The 15,000-nt window shown below is 42.7% G+C and overlaps 1 protein-coding gene across 1 annotated transcript in view; it reads right to left on the bottom strand.

The window, feature by feature from the left end:
* Nucleotides 1-15,000, bottom strand: part of LOC143281460 (chitin synthase chs-2-like) — a 55,901-nt gene that overhangs the window by 34,543 nt on the left and 6,358 nt on the right. Inside the window, exons 2-8 of the mRNA XM_076586674.1 lie at nucleotides 9,567-9,940; nucleotides 8,400-8,487; nucleotides 6,755-7,042; nucleotides 4,773-4,934; nucleotides 3,220-4,076; nucleotides 1,901-1,991; nucleotides 1-87 (exon numbers count right to left, since the gene is read on the bottom strand). The exon at nucleotides 1-87 is cut by the window's left edge and continues 98 nt beyond it. Coding sequence (XP_076442789.1) covers nucleotides 1-87; nucleotides 1,901-1,991; nucleotides 3,220-4,076; nucleotides 4,773-4,934; nucleotides 6,755-7,042; nucleotides 8,400-8,487; nucleotides 9,567-9,907 — 1,914 coding nt within the window. The 5' untranslated portion in view covers nucleotides 9,908-9,940. The remainder of the gene's footprint in view (nucleotides 88-1,900; nucleotides 1,992-3,219; nucleotides 4,077-4,772; nucleotides 4,935-6,754; nucleotides 7,043-8,399; nucleotides 8,488-9,566; nucleotides 9,941-15,000) is intronic.

The following is a 15,000-nucleotide window of genomic DNA, read 5'->3' as shown; positions in this document are numbered from 1 at the left end:
CTCGTCGATCTTGTCAGCAGATAAATTCTCGGTCATTTTCTCGTAGCGGCTAGTCCAGTCTTCTTTGCTTCGGGACCCCGTGGTAAGCTGCGATTTCGATCCACATGCAAACAAAATAAAATTTCATTGATTTCTGTATTTTACAAATTTGGCACAAGACAAAACATATATAACACAGACTGGTTTTTTTTTTTTTATAGGATTCTTGTACAACCGACTGCGTATCAGCCATAGAGGTTTAGGAGAATAGTCAACAGCTATATCAGTAACAGAAACAAAACGAACAAATAAAAGGAAAATAAGCATATGAATGAACATCCAGAGAGCAGACAGCACATTCGGGTTTTTTTTTCTTCATTTTTAAAAAATAAAATAGCTTCCCTTCACATGGTCTATCAAAGTAGCATATAATAATCACAACAAACATTGAGCACCATACACGTTTGAATAAAAAAAAGAAAATATCAGAGCTGACTCTTGGCACTTTCTAAGTTTCTCTCCTCTTGTGGCAGGGAGTGAACTATCTATTTTTATAACATTATTTCTCCAACAACAGTATTTTGTGGGATACCAGCTCCCGTCCAGTAGGGAAAAATAACTACTAACTATTGTGCCAGAAAAAAGAGTACAGTGTTTTGAGGCAAGAAGCCTTATGGTGTTTTATTTGTTTCTTTTTCCTGTGTGTGTGTGTTGTTTGGTTGGTGGCACGCTTATTCGGCGTACTGGTTGTTTGGTTACTTGATTACTACTCCGAGGATCGGTTGTCTGGTGAGCTGGCTGGCTGGTTGTTTGGTTACTTGATTACTACTCCGAGGATCGGTTGTCTGGTGAGCTGGCTGGCTGGTTGTTTGGTTACTTGATTACTACTCCGAGGATCGGTTGTCTGGTGAGCTGGCTGGCTGGTTGTTTGGTTACTTGATTACTACTCCGAGGATCGGTTGTCTGGTGAGCTGGCTGGCTGGTTGTTTGGTTACTTGATTACTACTCCGAGGATCGGTTGTCTGGTGAGCTGGCTGGCTGGTTGTTTGGTTACTTGATTACTACTCCGAGGATCGGTTGTCTGGTGAGCTGGCTGGCTGGTTGTTTGGTTACTTGATTACTACTCCGAGGATCGGTTGTCTGGTGAGCTGGCTGGCTGGTTGTTTGGTTACTTGATTACTACTCCGAGGATCGGTTGTCTGGTGAGCTGGCTGGCTGGTTGTTTGGTTACTTGATTACTACTCCGAGGATCGGTTGTCTGGTGAGCTGGCTGGCTGGTTGTTTGGTTACTTGATTACTACTCCGAGGATCGGTTGTCTGGTGAGCTGGCTGGCTGGTTGTTTGGTTACTTGATTACTACTCCGAGGATCGGTTGTCTGGTGAGCTGGCTGGCCTAATCAACATTTTCTTTCCTTTTTTTATCACTCACACATTATTAGTCAAAGTGAGGAGAAGATTAAGTTTCCAGCAAGGAGAGACCCACAACGAACGAAGCTATGAAATGCCCGCCAGTGGAAATCATCGTCATGTATTGACAGGAAATTGTCCTGCCTATCCTATTACCATGGTGACTTTCTACACACAGATTGTGCAACAAGTGTAACATCCTGGAAGACGAAATCCATCTTCTTGATCATTGTATTAAATATAAAACCTTAAGGCAACAATTTTTAAAGGATATTCAAAATTCGAATAACACAGGACATATTCCCAGTCAGGTGATGCTAACAGATGATGAATATATACAAACAAGATTAGGAAAATTTGTGTATGAATGCTGCTGCAATTTACCGCATTAACTGATTGATAAATTGTGTGTTTTTTTATTCGTTCATTCATTTACCATTGCAATTGTGTCTTATAAACCTTACGGTTTCATGACAATAAAATCTAAAAAATCTATTCAGGGGAAGACACTCACGTGGAGCGAAGCATCGTCGTCGTTCATTGTACGGTTCAGCAGGACAGACTGGGCAAACATCACGCCGCAGTACAGTGGCCGTACGAATAACCTGCACACAAGGACGATGATGACGACGACAGTGAAGTGGAGAAGGAAGAGAACGGAGAGGAGGAGGAGGAGGAGGGAGACTGCTGTTACCAACATCATCATAGTCGTCGTCATCATCACCATAGTCATCATTGTTGTTGTTACTTTTCATGACTACTGACAACTCTTCTTGTTGGTGCTTTGGTTTGTTTGTTGTGTAATTTCACTTGCTGTGTGAGGGTGGATTTGAAGAAAGGAAGAAAGACAGGGAGGATGAGAGAAAGAGAAATAGAGAGGGGGGAGGAGGGATGGACTAGAGAATGACAGACAGACAGACAGACAAACGGACAGAGGCAAAAGGATGATAACAGAGAGGGGCAGAGAGAGTAGATGAATGAAAGAATGAATGAACGACCGAATAAATTTTCGTTAATAAGGGAAGTGGAATATGCTGACACGGTCGTGTTTGTTTGTTTGTTTTTACATCCAGCTCTGAAATACATAAATAAAAAGAGTGAGAACGGGACAGAAGAGAGACAGAGACAGACAAGCAGACAGAGAGACAAAGAAATGGAGAAAGAGACAGAGACACAGAGTGTGACAGACACCATCTTTTTTTTAGAAACAGACAGGCGAATAAACTACCAGACATATACAACAACATAATTGGAACGACGTTGTAATTGAACGTGGTATTTGTACCCTCCGTGCCCCAAAAGAAACCAAAGTTTTAACTTTGCTTTTTTTTTAGTCTAAAGACGAACATATTAACAAGGCAACTGCAGCAGCAGAAGTAAAGTTATAACCAAACAGTAAGGCCAACAACAGCAGCAGCCACAGCAGCAAACGTTGTGACAATAATCGCAGCGCAGCAAATGTAGATGCCTGTTAGCAGTGGTATTCTGGTACTCTGTTATAGAGCAGCAACCGATTTTAGCAGCAACTATGTGGCATTAACAGACGAATGAACTACCAGACATATACAACAACATAATTGGAACGACGTTGTAACTGAACGTGGTATTTGTGCCCCAAAAGAAACCAAAGGGTTAAAACTTTGCAACAGCAACAGCAGTAGAGCAGCAGCGAAAATGGCTGTTTGTAGGAGCAACTCCAAAAGCTGTGCGGATGAGACAGAACAGCCAAAGGGGTTGCCCGTAACAACGACAGCAAAAGATGTCACACTAACGTCGGCAACAGAAGTATGAATAGTTGTGGTAACACCACCACCACCACCTCTGACCACTCACTTGTCGGTGGAGGCCACTCTTTCGGCAGTAGACGACCAGACGTGCGAGGTAGTCACCGCCAGAAGAACGGCGCCCACCACGATGAGGGGAAGCCACTTCTCTACCACGTACTCGCTGAGCATCTCATCCATCTCCAGCCCCTCTTTCAGCACGGGCCACCTCAGGTGCCGGCATCCCCCCAGCTCCAAACGGTGACTGTAAGTCAGGATCACCGCGGCCAAGGTCACCGGCGCGGAGAGCAGCAGCGGCAGGGCGAAGCACAGTTTTTGCGCGTGGATCTTGCATGCGACCTTGGCCGCTTTGAAGGCCGTCCCGCTGGCCAAGATGCCCACGGCCGCCACCAGGAAAGGGAGGTAACGGCTGCACCAGTCTGCCCCGGCGCTGGCCAGACCCAGCCGCCACAAGGAGCAGCCCTGAGCCAAGTCCCGCGTGTAGAACAGGGCAGACATACAATCCGTCCCTCCGCGGGACGCAAACACCACCATGGGTGTGACCAGGGTCAGGATCATCTTCCAGGCGGAGCACACGGCTTCAATCTTCGTCCTGCGGTCTCTGATTGAGTACTTGAGTCTGAACAACCAGCTCCCCGCCCTGAAACTTTGGGCTTCCTTTTGGCCCATGTATTCTTTCTTTCTGGATAACCGCTGATGGTAGCGAACCTCTGCCCATCTCTCCTGCTTCCATTTGTGGGTGACAGCGACGAAGTTCTCCCACCACTCAACGGACAGGAAGAGGAGGGAGAAGTACGTGACGATGGCCAGGGGGATGCTGTCGTCGTACAGCCTGTAGACCACCACTGCAGGGAACGCCAAAGAGAACAGCGCCGTCACCAAGAACGTCCAGCTGAAGCCCGTCTCCTTGATGGCAAAAACAGGGCATGGCTGAACGTTACGGTACGCTCCGTTATGTTGCATTACATCACATTGCATTGCATTGCATTGCATTACGAGGAACCAACAGACCACATTACTGTGCATTACGGTTAGTGGAAAATGTACACAGAGGAACAAGCTAATCATGGTCAAGTTACGCACGTATATGTGTGTGTGTGTGTGTGTGTGTGTGCGTGCGTGTGTGTGTGTGTGTGTGTGTGTGTGTGTGTGTGTGTGTGTGTGTACGTGTGTCTGTGTGAGTCTGTGTGAGTCTGTGTCTGTGTGTCTGTACCTGTGTGAGTGTCTGTGTGAGTCTGTGTCTGTGTTCGTGGGGTTTTATCTTAACACGCTAGTGTGGAAGGATTCATAAATTACTCCAAGCTGGCACTCGAGCGCACGTGCGTGCGTGTGTGTGTGTGTGTGTGTGTGTGTGTGTGTGTGTGTGTGTGTGTGTGTGTGTGTGTTTGGGGGCGTGTGGTGCGGGGGGTGGGGTATGTATGTATGTATGTGTGTGTTTGTGTGTGTACGTGTGTGAATGTGTATGTGAAAGGCACAGAGAGAGAGAGAGAGCACCCAGCGGGGACACACACACACACACACACACACACACACACACACACACACACACACACACACACACACACACACACAAAGACACGCGGGCGCGCTCTTCCCCCTGACCTCGAAGCCCTCAGAGCGGTGGACGCGGTAGACCTGGATGGCGGACGGCACAAAGGTGACCCCGTAACTGAGCATGACGACCATGAGGGGGTCGTACGACGGACACACGATGAAGACAAAGGCCCCCAGACCCACGCTGTGGAACGTCTCCACCGTCAGCGCCTGTATGTCAGTGAATCCGGCAACATGACAGCAACCCCTTCCTCTCCATTTCTCCCTTCAAACCTCTACTCATTAACTCACTCAGTACGGCCAGTCCTCTCTTCTCCTCTACACAGACCCCTCGGATGTCCAGTGGGTGTATGAATGACCCAACATTTAGCTTCCGTCGTCAGAATTGTGGTATTCTTTGTCAACATTCACCTCTTCAGTATAAGAGCCTTCCGCTTGCAATATTTTGATGATGGTAACTGGGGTGAAACGCTGTTAACGTCGTCTCTTTCGCCGTTCGTATGGAGAGAGTTAATTAATTATAAACTGAGTATGGGTTCTTTGAGGGGGTGAAAGGCATAGAAGGGTTACATCTGGATGGTCAATTTCAACAATGTATTTTTCTGATGTGTTATATGTTTTATATGTGCTTTGTTATGTGTTCGTATTGATATGATGTGTGTCGATGTCACATGCTTAGATAATTATTATTCGGATTATAATATGTACTTTGTTTCCTGTGTACTGTTCATACTTTGTTTCCTGTGTACTGTTCAAACCTTAGAGACGAACGACTGGGGGGAAAAAGGCAGAGAACCCGCCTGCCACATGGATATTCTAAGCAAACGACAAAATACCAAAGTGCCGCTTATCCCTTAGTAGTTTAGTTTACTTTGGTTTTGTTTTTCCTTTCTGTTCCATTTTATTTGTTTTGCACCATTTTTGTTCTCATTTGTACCTACTATGTCACTAGAGCTTTACAGCTAATGACATTAAACATTTCAGTGTTTCCCTTCCAACCTCTCTGCCCCTCCCCCCTCTTATTCCATTCCCCCTCTTATCACAATCTCTGTTTCACTTTCTCTCAGAATCAGCAATGCGTGGAAATGTTCTGTCGGTGACTGGAACTAGTGTGATGACCTACATAATGTTCTTTATACAGATTCTGAATTGATGCATATGGACGGATATAAGCCTGGGCAATGTAATATGGAAGACAGGCTGTTGCCCATGCAGCTTGTCCCCCCTCTCCACCTCGCTGACAGATCCAAAGGAACAGCAAGGCTGTTACGTTTTGGTGCCAACGCGGCCGCAGGAGCTGCCGGAAAGTGACAAAGTTTGCATTCCAACCGCCTCAGGGGCCCCGCATCGGATTTTCTGTCAGGGTTTACTCCCTTAGCTAGGTGGCCGCAGGTAGCTCTCCAGAGATGGCGCCCTTTGATGGGTCATTTATTTCCACCAGGGTGTCTAGCCACCCTCCTCACCATCCTCCTGAGAGGACTGGTGGGGTGCTGGTTTAGTCGCCAGCAATTCGACCCTGTGACAGGGAGTACTGGGATCCAGGTTACCAGTAGCAGATATATCTATCTGACCTGACCTGAGACTGCCACTGCATCGAAATCAGATTTTGAATGTCAACATATTCTTATAGAAAAAGAAGAGGAAGAAAAAGAAGAGTCCAAAATGCAAGCATAATAATCTCGATACTTAACAGAAGATACGTTGAAACAAAATGATTATGTATCCAATAAGCAGTCAAATACATTAATTTAGCAAACAAGGGCATTCAGTACTTTTTCTCCATAATGGTACACAACTTTTGCTTTTTACGTTTGCCATCAGCTAACATACAGATACTTGCCCACAAAAGAAAAACAGTTCGAGGTCATGTTGATATAACCGAACCCATTGTCAGTCTACAAATCGTAGTCCGTGTGTCCCCTGAGGTAAAAAAACAAAACGAACAAACAAACAAAAAAAACACACAAAAAAACTTTAAAGAAATCCAAACACAATGACACCCACGCTCAACACGCACGCACAAAACTTACAATTAACAAGGGACGCCACGCCAGCGGGCGCGTGCGCTTGACGCACAGCTTCTGCAGGCATGCGCAGAGCGTGAAGAAGTAGGGGGCCGAGGTGACCATCATGGCCGCCCACACCCAGCGCACCTGCACGAAGTCGCCCGCGGGGTGCAGCAGCTGTCCCGAGGGAAGGGAGAAGTTGTGACTGGCTGCGTTCATGTTGTTGACGATGAGCAGGAAGGCGAAGAAACTGAGTGACGAACCGCCCAGCACCACGGCGAACAGGATGAGGATGATGATTACTCGGCTCACCTGTGTAATAATAATAATAATAATAATGGTATTTATATAGCGCTGGATCTTGTGCAGAGACAAATCAAAGCGCTTTCGCACCAGTCATTCACACGCATGCATAACTCTAATACTGTAGAAACTAAAGACAAGGAAGGGCAGGCAATGGAGGCTATTTTGGGAAGAGGTGGGTTTTAAGGCCAGACTTGAAAGAGCTGAGTGTGGAGACTTGACCGAAGCGAAGTAGAGGTGAAGGCAGCCGCAGAGATAGGAAGGGGCAGTTTTATGAATACATCTTTCACATAGAGTGCTGATCTTGTACTTTATTCGGTGTGAGACAGTGAGCCAGTGGAGATGTTGCAAAAGAGGAGTGAAGACAAGGAAGGGCAGGCAATGGAGGCTATTTTGGGAAGAGGTGGGTTTTAAGGCCAGACTTGAAAGAGCTGAGTGTGGAGACTTGACGAAGCGAAAAAGGAAGTTCATTCCAATCGCAAGGTCCAGAAACAGAGAAAGAACGGCGGCCAACAGTCGAGTGTAAAATATATATATATATATATATCATCATCATCATCATCGTTGTGTGTCGTCATCGTCATCATTATCATCATTATCCATCGACATTTTTATTTTTAAGAGCTCGAAGCGCTCTACATACATGGACAAAAACTCATTAACAGTAATTGATGGTGGCCGTGTGTGTGTGTGTGTGTGTGTGTGTGTGTGTGTGTGTGTGTGTGTGTGTGTGTGTGTGTGTGTCCGTGTATTGTGTGTGTGTTGTGTGTGTTTGTGTCCGTGTATTGTGTGTGTGTGTGTGTGTGTGTGTGTGTCCGTGTATTTGTGTGTGTGTGTGTGTGTGTGTGTGTGTGTGTGTGTGTGTGTGTGTGTGTGTGTGTGTGTGTGTTGATTAATTAGCTCAACAGTCATCCCATCTAGCTCGCCAGGCTCACTCCTGTATAAGAAATTCCGTTTTGTTCAACATTTCTAAATAAACAACATACAGGACTAATATTTTCGTAAAAACGATCAACATTTATCTTCTTTTTTTTTTCTAAAAGCGGCTTTTCTTCTAAAAACTTCCAAATCAAATTGCCATGGTTGTTTTGTGGGAAGGTAGGAGGACAGCTGGGGCTGCTTCTGTTTTTGCTTTTCTTTGTGGTGGTTGTTGTTTGTTGTTGTTGTTGCTTTGGGAGGGGGCCTTTTTCTTGCATTGTTGCAACTGCTTCTGAACCAAAAACTGGACTTCCTTCTTCACCTTTCGTGAGAAAAGCTGGAACCCCTACATTCCCTCGTTTCTGTCGGGGTGTGTGCGTGTGTGTGTGTGTGGGGGGGGGGGGGGGGGGGGGGGGTTGTTAAGGCAACATCACCGTGTTGGACTGACCTTGTTGACCCTAGACCAGAACTGCCGATCAGCATGTGCAAGGTTCTCCCACGGTGTCTCCTCAAACACGTCCCATGGTTTGTCTTCCCTGGGAGGTAAATGGAAACCATTATCGAAATCGTAACGACAGAACGTAGCAATGCAATATTTATGTCATGCTGTACAATGTTTTCTGTCTTGGAGAAAGTAAAATATATAATAACAATGATAATGATCATGATAATAATGATGAAAATTAAAAAAAACTCATCATCATCATCACGAAGGAAAAACACAAGCAAAAGAACAACAACAACAAAATTTATGTGACCCCTTTTCCCGAATTGCAAACTGGACAAGATAAGACATTTTCCATTCAAAAGAAACCCATCTTGGTACAGTTGCGTCCTTTTATTTAAGACTTTATATTGCGCATGCCTTACGTATAAATCTTTACAACTCGAAAATACATGAAAAAGTAGTTGTAATCATAAACAACCGATTAGATACAATCAAATCATTACTGACATGTGGTAAAGATCAATATTTTTTTTTTAAAGATTTCTGCACAAACATGTTTACATGATGGTAGTGAAAAGTTTATTGTACCGCATGCACGACAGATGTTTAGACTGTTTTGGGCCTAACAGAACGAAAATGACACTGCAGTGTTTGCACTGCCTTTTGGGTAGTAAGAAAGAATAAACGTGGGGTTGACTGTGCTCCAAAATGTACTTAGAAAAACATGCTAAAAGTAAATACCTTCCTAGCGACAAAAAACAAAGATGAATGTGTCCTTCCTGCAAAACGCTCTAAAGTATCTCCATTTTCGATTCAATATAAAAAAAGAATAATAATAAAACAACATGAACACTTCCTCAGAAGAAAGTACATTGAAAGTACGAACATGGCGAGGAAACAAAACAAACACGAAAAAACAAACAGGAGCATGTCCTATTCTGAGTGTATTTCCATTATGTTGTTGTTGTTTCTCGTTTTGTTTTCTAGCAAACATGAACACGATCGCCCTCACTGGCAAACTCTAGAATTGCGGCGTTCATTTTCAAACAATGCTGAACATGATTATCCTCACTACAAAACACTAAAGCTGCTACGTTCATGCTCATGCAAGCACACGCTGTGGCAACACTCTGCCAACACCACATACACACAAACTACTCCACCTACTTGGGCTCGAGCTCTCCTTCAAAGTCCTTCAGCCTGGACTCTTGGCCCACAGACCCGTGAGGCGTGTAGCGCGAGTGATGCTGTGACTTGACGCTGTCGTAGTCATCGTCATCTTCCTCCTCCCCCTCCTCCTCCTCCTCATCGTCTTCCTCCTCGCCCGACTCAGCTGATCCCCGTTTCTTGAAGTCCCACTCCACCGATCTGGAAGACGGTTGGTCTCCGAGCCCCTGTCTAGTGTCCTTGCTTTCAGAGTCTGTAGAAAAGGCAGGATTGTCCTGACCAAGGCTGGAAGGCCCATTGGGCTGAAGCCTGCCGCCGCGGACAATCGCTGCTCTGTCCATCTTCAGAGAAGACGAGCACTGCCGAGCATTGTTCTGAAAGAGAAAGAAAACTCGTTCGTTTGTCTTCAGTACATCCCCAGAGGCTGTGACGGCCGGACATTGTTCTGAAGGAAACGGAAAACATTTTGTACCACTCGGAAGTTACCTTAAGGCTTGGTTTTGACCGGAAAGAAATATCCATACTTTGTTGCTGTTTTTCTGTTTTTCTGTTTTTAGCATGGTGATTAACTTAACGCCTGCCATTGATGTATGGAAAAAAGAACCGTCAGCTTATTGATTAATTCTGCCAATTTTCGGCTTTTTTCACCCAGTCAATGAATCAGTCAAACACTGTCCCGTTATTTGCTAAACCCAGTTTTAAATTTAAAATATTGATATATAGATATCAAATGTCAACATTGTAATCGTTGTAGTTTTTCCCCTTTCTTAAAAAATCGTTCACTCAAAAACAAAACAAAACAAAACAAAAAAAAAAAAAGCTTGTTCCATTCCGTGGTTTTTATTTGATCGGTATCAAGTCAAATGTGATTTCATTTATTCTATATTAATTTTTTATCGCGTGAAATTGCATTGTGGCTGATACAAAAACACGTGTATATTGAAGAGCAAAAATTGTCATGTAAAATGCAGTTATCATACATATAAAAGCGTCTTGTACAAACAAATCCGAAATGGCAAAACACCTTCCCAAAATGATTTTTCATCATCACAATCTTAACATCCCGCCTCTCTTCAACACCCCACCCTCCTCACTACTTCCTCAGTTGACGCCCATCCATACCCCCACCCTCACTCCCTCACTTATATAAATGTGTAGAATTATCTACGTGTAACGGTTTAATCATGTGAAAAGTTGATAACTATAAAGTAAAATCATCCGCGTGTCACGATTTAATCATACGAAAAGATTATAACTAAACGAACGACAAAAATCAATGTGATAGTATATACCGGACGTATATCAACCCAGACACTCATTTAGATAAATAATAGGGACGCTATGTCGTAACAGATAAACACTCACACATGGAAAAGTTTAAGCAGACAAGAGAGGCATGATGGCACAAGGCGATCTTGTGTAACAAAACGTAGGTTTGCTGGATAAAACAACGAACACAGGAAAGCAAAGCAATCAAGCAAAGTGTCTACAAAGCAACAATCACAAAGCTGGCGAGATGTTTTTGAAAACTTGCATTGCTTGCTTCATTGTTCGACTGATTTTTTGATTAGTTGATTGGGTGTATGGGTGGAACATTTCACAGTGGGCGGGTTCATTGCTAGGATATTGTATTATTTCTTCCTTGTTTTATTCCCATGTTTAGTCTTTAAAATGACATCACGAAAAAAAAAAGCCACAAAAAAATAAAACAGAAACATGACAAGTCAAACTGAACATAAGGCCCCATTCTGCTAATCAATTTGTCATTCTCTCTCTCTCTCTCTCTCTCTCTCTCTCTCTCTCTCTCTCTCTCTCTCTCTCTCTATCTCTCTCTCTCTCTCTCTCTCTCTCTGTGTGTGTGTGTGTGTGTGTGTGTGTGTGTGTGTGTGTTGGGTTTTATAACAGTTAAAAGATAGGCTCATTTACTTTTCAAAGAAAATCTGGCATTCATAATAGATATTTCTGTTCGTTCAAAAAAGCTTTTTTTTCATGCAGAGAATACGTAAGTTTTATTCCAGATAGACAATACACAGACAGCCAAATAAGATTCTGGCTGATGGTTAGCTAGTTTAAAAACAAATTGCAATCAGTGGTTTCAAAATGAAAAATACTCAAGTGACATTATCTGCCTATCTTGCAGGAACGACTGCGAAAATGAAGAATACTTTTCATTCCATTGTATCGCACATCACCCTGATGCAAATAATGTTTCCGAATAATTGTCGAACAGTTACGAAAAGTATGTTACAAATTACCAGTTAAGTACACTGCAGAAGCAGTGTATGTAAAAAGAAAGAAAACGATTTTGAACATAGTAATAATGAGATGATCCACTATTTTTGTGCGCATTTGTGTGTATGTGTGTGTGTGTGTGTGTGTGTGTGTGTGTGTGTGTGTGTAGGGGGTTGGTATTGTAAATGTGCGCGCCTGCGACTCAACGCTGCTTCGATATTAAACTTACTAACCACAAACAACTGCATGACTGTCAATCAAGTATCAGCCAAGCGGATACACTTCAAATCATTTCTAACATACAATTATAGCAAATGCCTGGAAGCAACCAAGACTCTATCATTGCTAGTGTACGGGCGAAAATATTCTTAGATAACACTCTTTAATTAACAACTGTCATGGACAACTTGTGAATGCGCAGTTCCCCAAAACTGACCTTTCGAACATCCGTGTTCTGCACGGACACGGAAGAAGATAAAGGAGGTACTGACGAGTGAAGGTTTGACAAGGCAGATAAGGTAATGAGTATCATCATCCAACACGTTGTTATCTGCTTATCATCCTTTCACGAGCTGAAGTACGAATCGTTTGGATCAGTCAATGATAACACAGTCTCGGTGGGAGTGTCGTTCGTTTGATCAAGGGTAGGTTGTAAGAACAGAAGGCAATGAGAGCCGTCAATTGCGAGAAGACAAGAGAGACGGAGATATATAAAAAGACAGAGACAGATAGAGACAGAGACAGCCAGTCAATCAAAGACATCATCTTTTTTTCTTGTCTTTTTTTTTTTTTTTTTGGGGGGGGGGGGGGGGGGGCTTTTTTAAAAAGGTAATTTCGCATACGATTCCTTCGTTTAAAACATAACGAAAATTAGATAATAAACAATCATGTTTCTCAGTAATGACAAAAGATCACCTCCATATATTAAAGAAAGTAAAATGTCGATAAAAGTATTCATCAACGAACTCAAAAGTAAGTCCGAACAAAAATTTGACATCTGCGCAAGCGTTGCATGAGACCAGGAGCCAGTTGCATTGCTCGGACGGAAGAGCCTAGTATGGTCGTAACCCGCTACTAACTGTGTGTAGTATGGAACTGACCAATGGCGTAGTTCGGTCAACGTAGGCATTTAGTCACGTGTAACTGTCAAAAAGTTAGAACCAAGCAATGCAACTGGCTCCAGTATCTGGCACAGAACTGTGAAAACTGAAAATTCTGCTGAAAACAGGCAAGTAACTTTTCCTGAAAAAGACGCAAATAACGCAAGACTGTGTGGAAAACTATTCTGCTTAAATTTGCTATTGTTTTTCCATGTGTTGTCTTCTATGCGGGTATATACTTTCCAACTCGTACGCGCGCGCGCGTTTGTGTGTGTGTGTGTGTGTGTGTGTGTGTGTGTGTGTGTGTGTGTGTGTGTGTGTGTGGTTCTGGCTTTGGTGTGTATGTGAAGAATAAAGTAGCTGCGAATGCGGTTTTGTCTGACTTAAGCAACCCACCTTCACGTTCACCAGTGGGAAAAACTTACTTGTCAAGAGTTTCTCAACAGTTTTCGGCCATCACATTCTTTCTACGGATCAGTATTTCACGATGCTTGTGTAATTCCGTACCTTCGCAGAACTTACGTAATGATTTTTTTAATTTTCGTCTTCACAAGCGTATAATCTTACACGAAAGGAGAGAAAAATAACTAAGCTGCTTAAAAGGCAAGGTAAAGGACATGCATGCCCATATGACACTGCCTTATCAGTAGTTCTATCCTTCCCAAGAGAAAATGATACATAGGTGACGCAACATTAAGGATCCAACTGGACTACAGTAGCCCTTAACTCACTCAGTACGGCCAGTCCTCTCTTCTCCTCTACACAGACCCCTCGGATGTCTAGTGGGTGTCTGAATGACCCAACCTTTAGCTTCCGTCGTCAGAATTGTAGTATTCTTTGTCAACATTCACCTCTTCAGTATAAGAGCCTTCCGCTTGCAATATTTTGATGATGGTAACTGGGGTGAAACGCTGTTAACGTCGTCTCTTTCGCCGTTCGTTTGGAGAGAGTTTTCATAACAAATCCAACAGTGCAAATTCATGTTTCATGTTCAAAAGTTAAAACCAACAAGCTGGAATATTACACGTATACGAGGTATTATTTTTCATCAACGACGATTGTTTATTTAACGGGCAATGCCATACAGACGTATCTTCGTTTCCAGTGCAGTCAACATTTACAGTCGATTTTGTTTTCCACGCACACAGTCGCTTTCGGTGCAGCAAAAGCATACCTTCCTTGATCTTGAGGTGTCACAAAAAATGAAAACTTGTATTGTTCTTGTAATAATGATTATATTGCTTTTTATCAAATAAAAACATTACTTTCTAAAAGTCCATATATGTCATATATTGACAATAGTAACAATTATATTGAAGAGCATTCGTTTTTCTCTGTCATCCATTCGTTTGAATTTCATTGACAATGAAAATGAACCCAACAGAAAATGATAAATCAACGTTTGCTTTTTTTCTTTCTTATTTTTTTTAAAATTGTGTTTGTGTTGTTCTAGATAAAAATTTCTAAACAAAAACTTGTATACACACGGGTGGGTTCTACAATATTACCGTTCCTAATTCTGTCCAAAAAATGGAGGCAGCAGTTGTTGTCTTCTGTTCCCATTGAAAGTCAGGCAGGCGACAATGACGGGGGATAACTCTGAGAATTAGTCAGCATGGGCTTCAAGTGGTATCCTCAGTGTATATATTCATTTTGTTTCCGTTTGATCGTTTTGTTGATTAAAAGACAAAACAAATTATGTATATGTATATATATATATATACATAAGAAAAAGAATATCATCATGTCAGAATTAAACGACTGTCACATGTTGATCTTTTTTAATTCAAGAAGGATACCAAACAATTTCATTGATGAATTGACTTTCTGTCATCTCACTGGTGGACATATTTTTGTTTGTAGAAGTGTTTGGATTATGTAAAGGTCGAGTATGTCAGGTTTTGAAATTAACCTCATGTGTTTGTGTATATGCGTGTGTATTCTGTCATTAAAATTGCTGAAGTAATGCATTCATATACAATGCAAAGCATAGGCTACAGGCAATTGATATGATTCATAGTGTTTAGTTTTGAAATGCTGTCTTTGAAATGCTTTACCAACAATTTTTTGAATTTATATTCATCATTTTGGAGTGGTGTTTC

Source organism: Babylonia areolata, chromosome 1 (assembly GCF_041734735.1).
Source record: "Babylonia areolata isolate BAREFJ2019XMU chromosome 1, ASM4173473v1, whole genome shotgun sequence".
Classification (NCBI taxonomy): Eukaryota; Metazoa; Mollusca; class Gastropoda; order Neogastropoda; family Buccinidae; genus Babylonia; species Babylonia areolata.
This window is presented reverse-complemented; position numbering and strand designations above follow the sequence as displayed.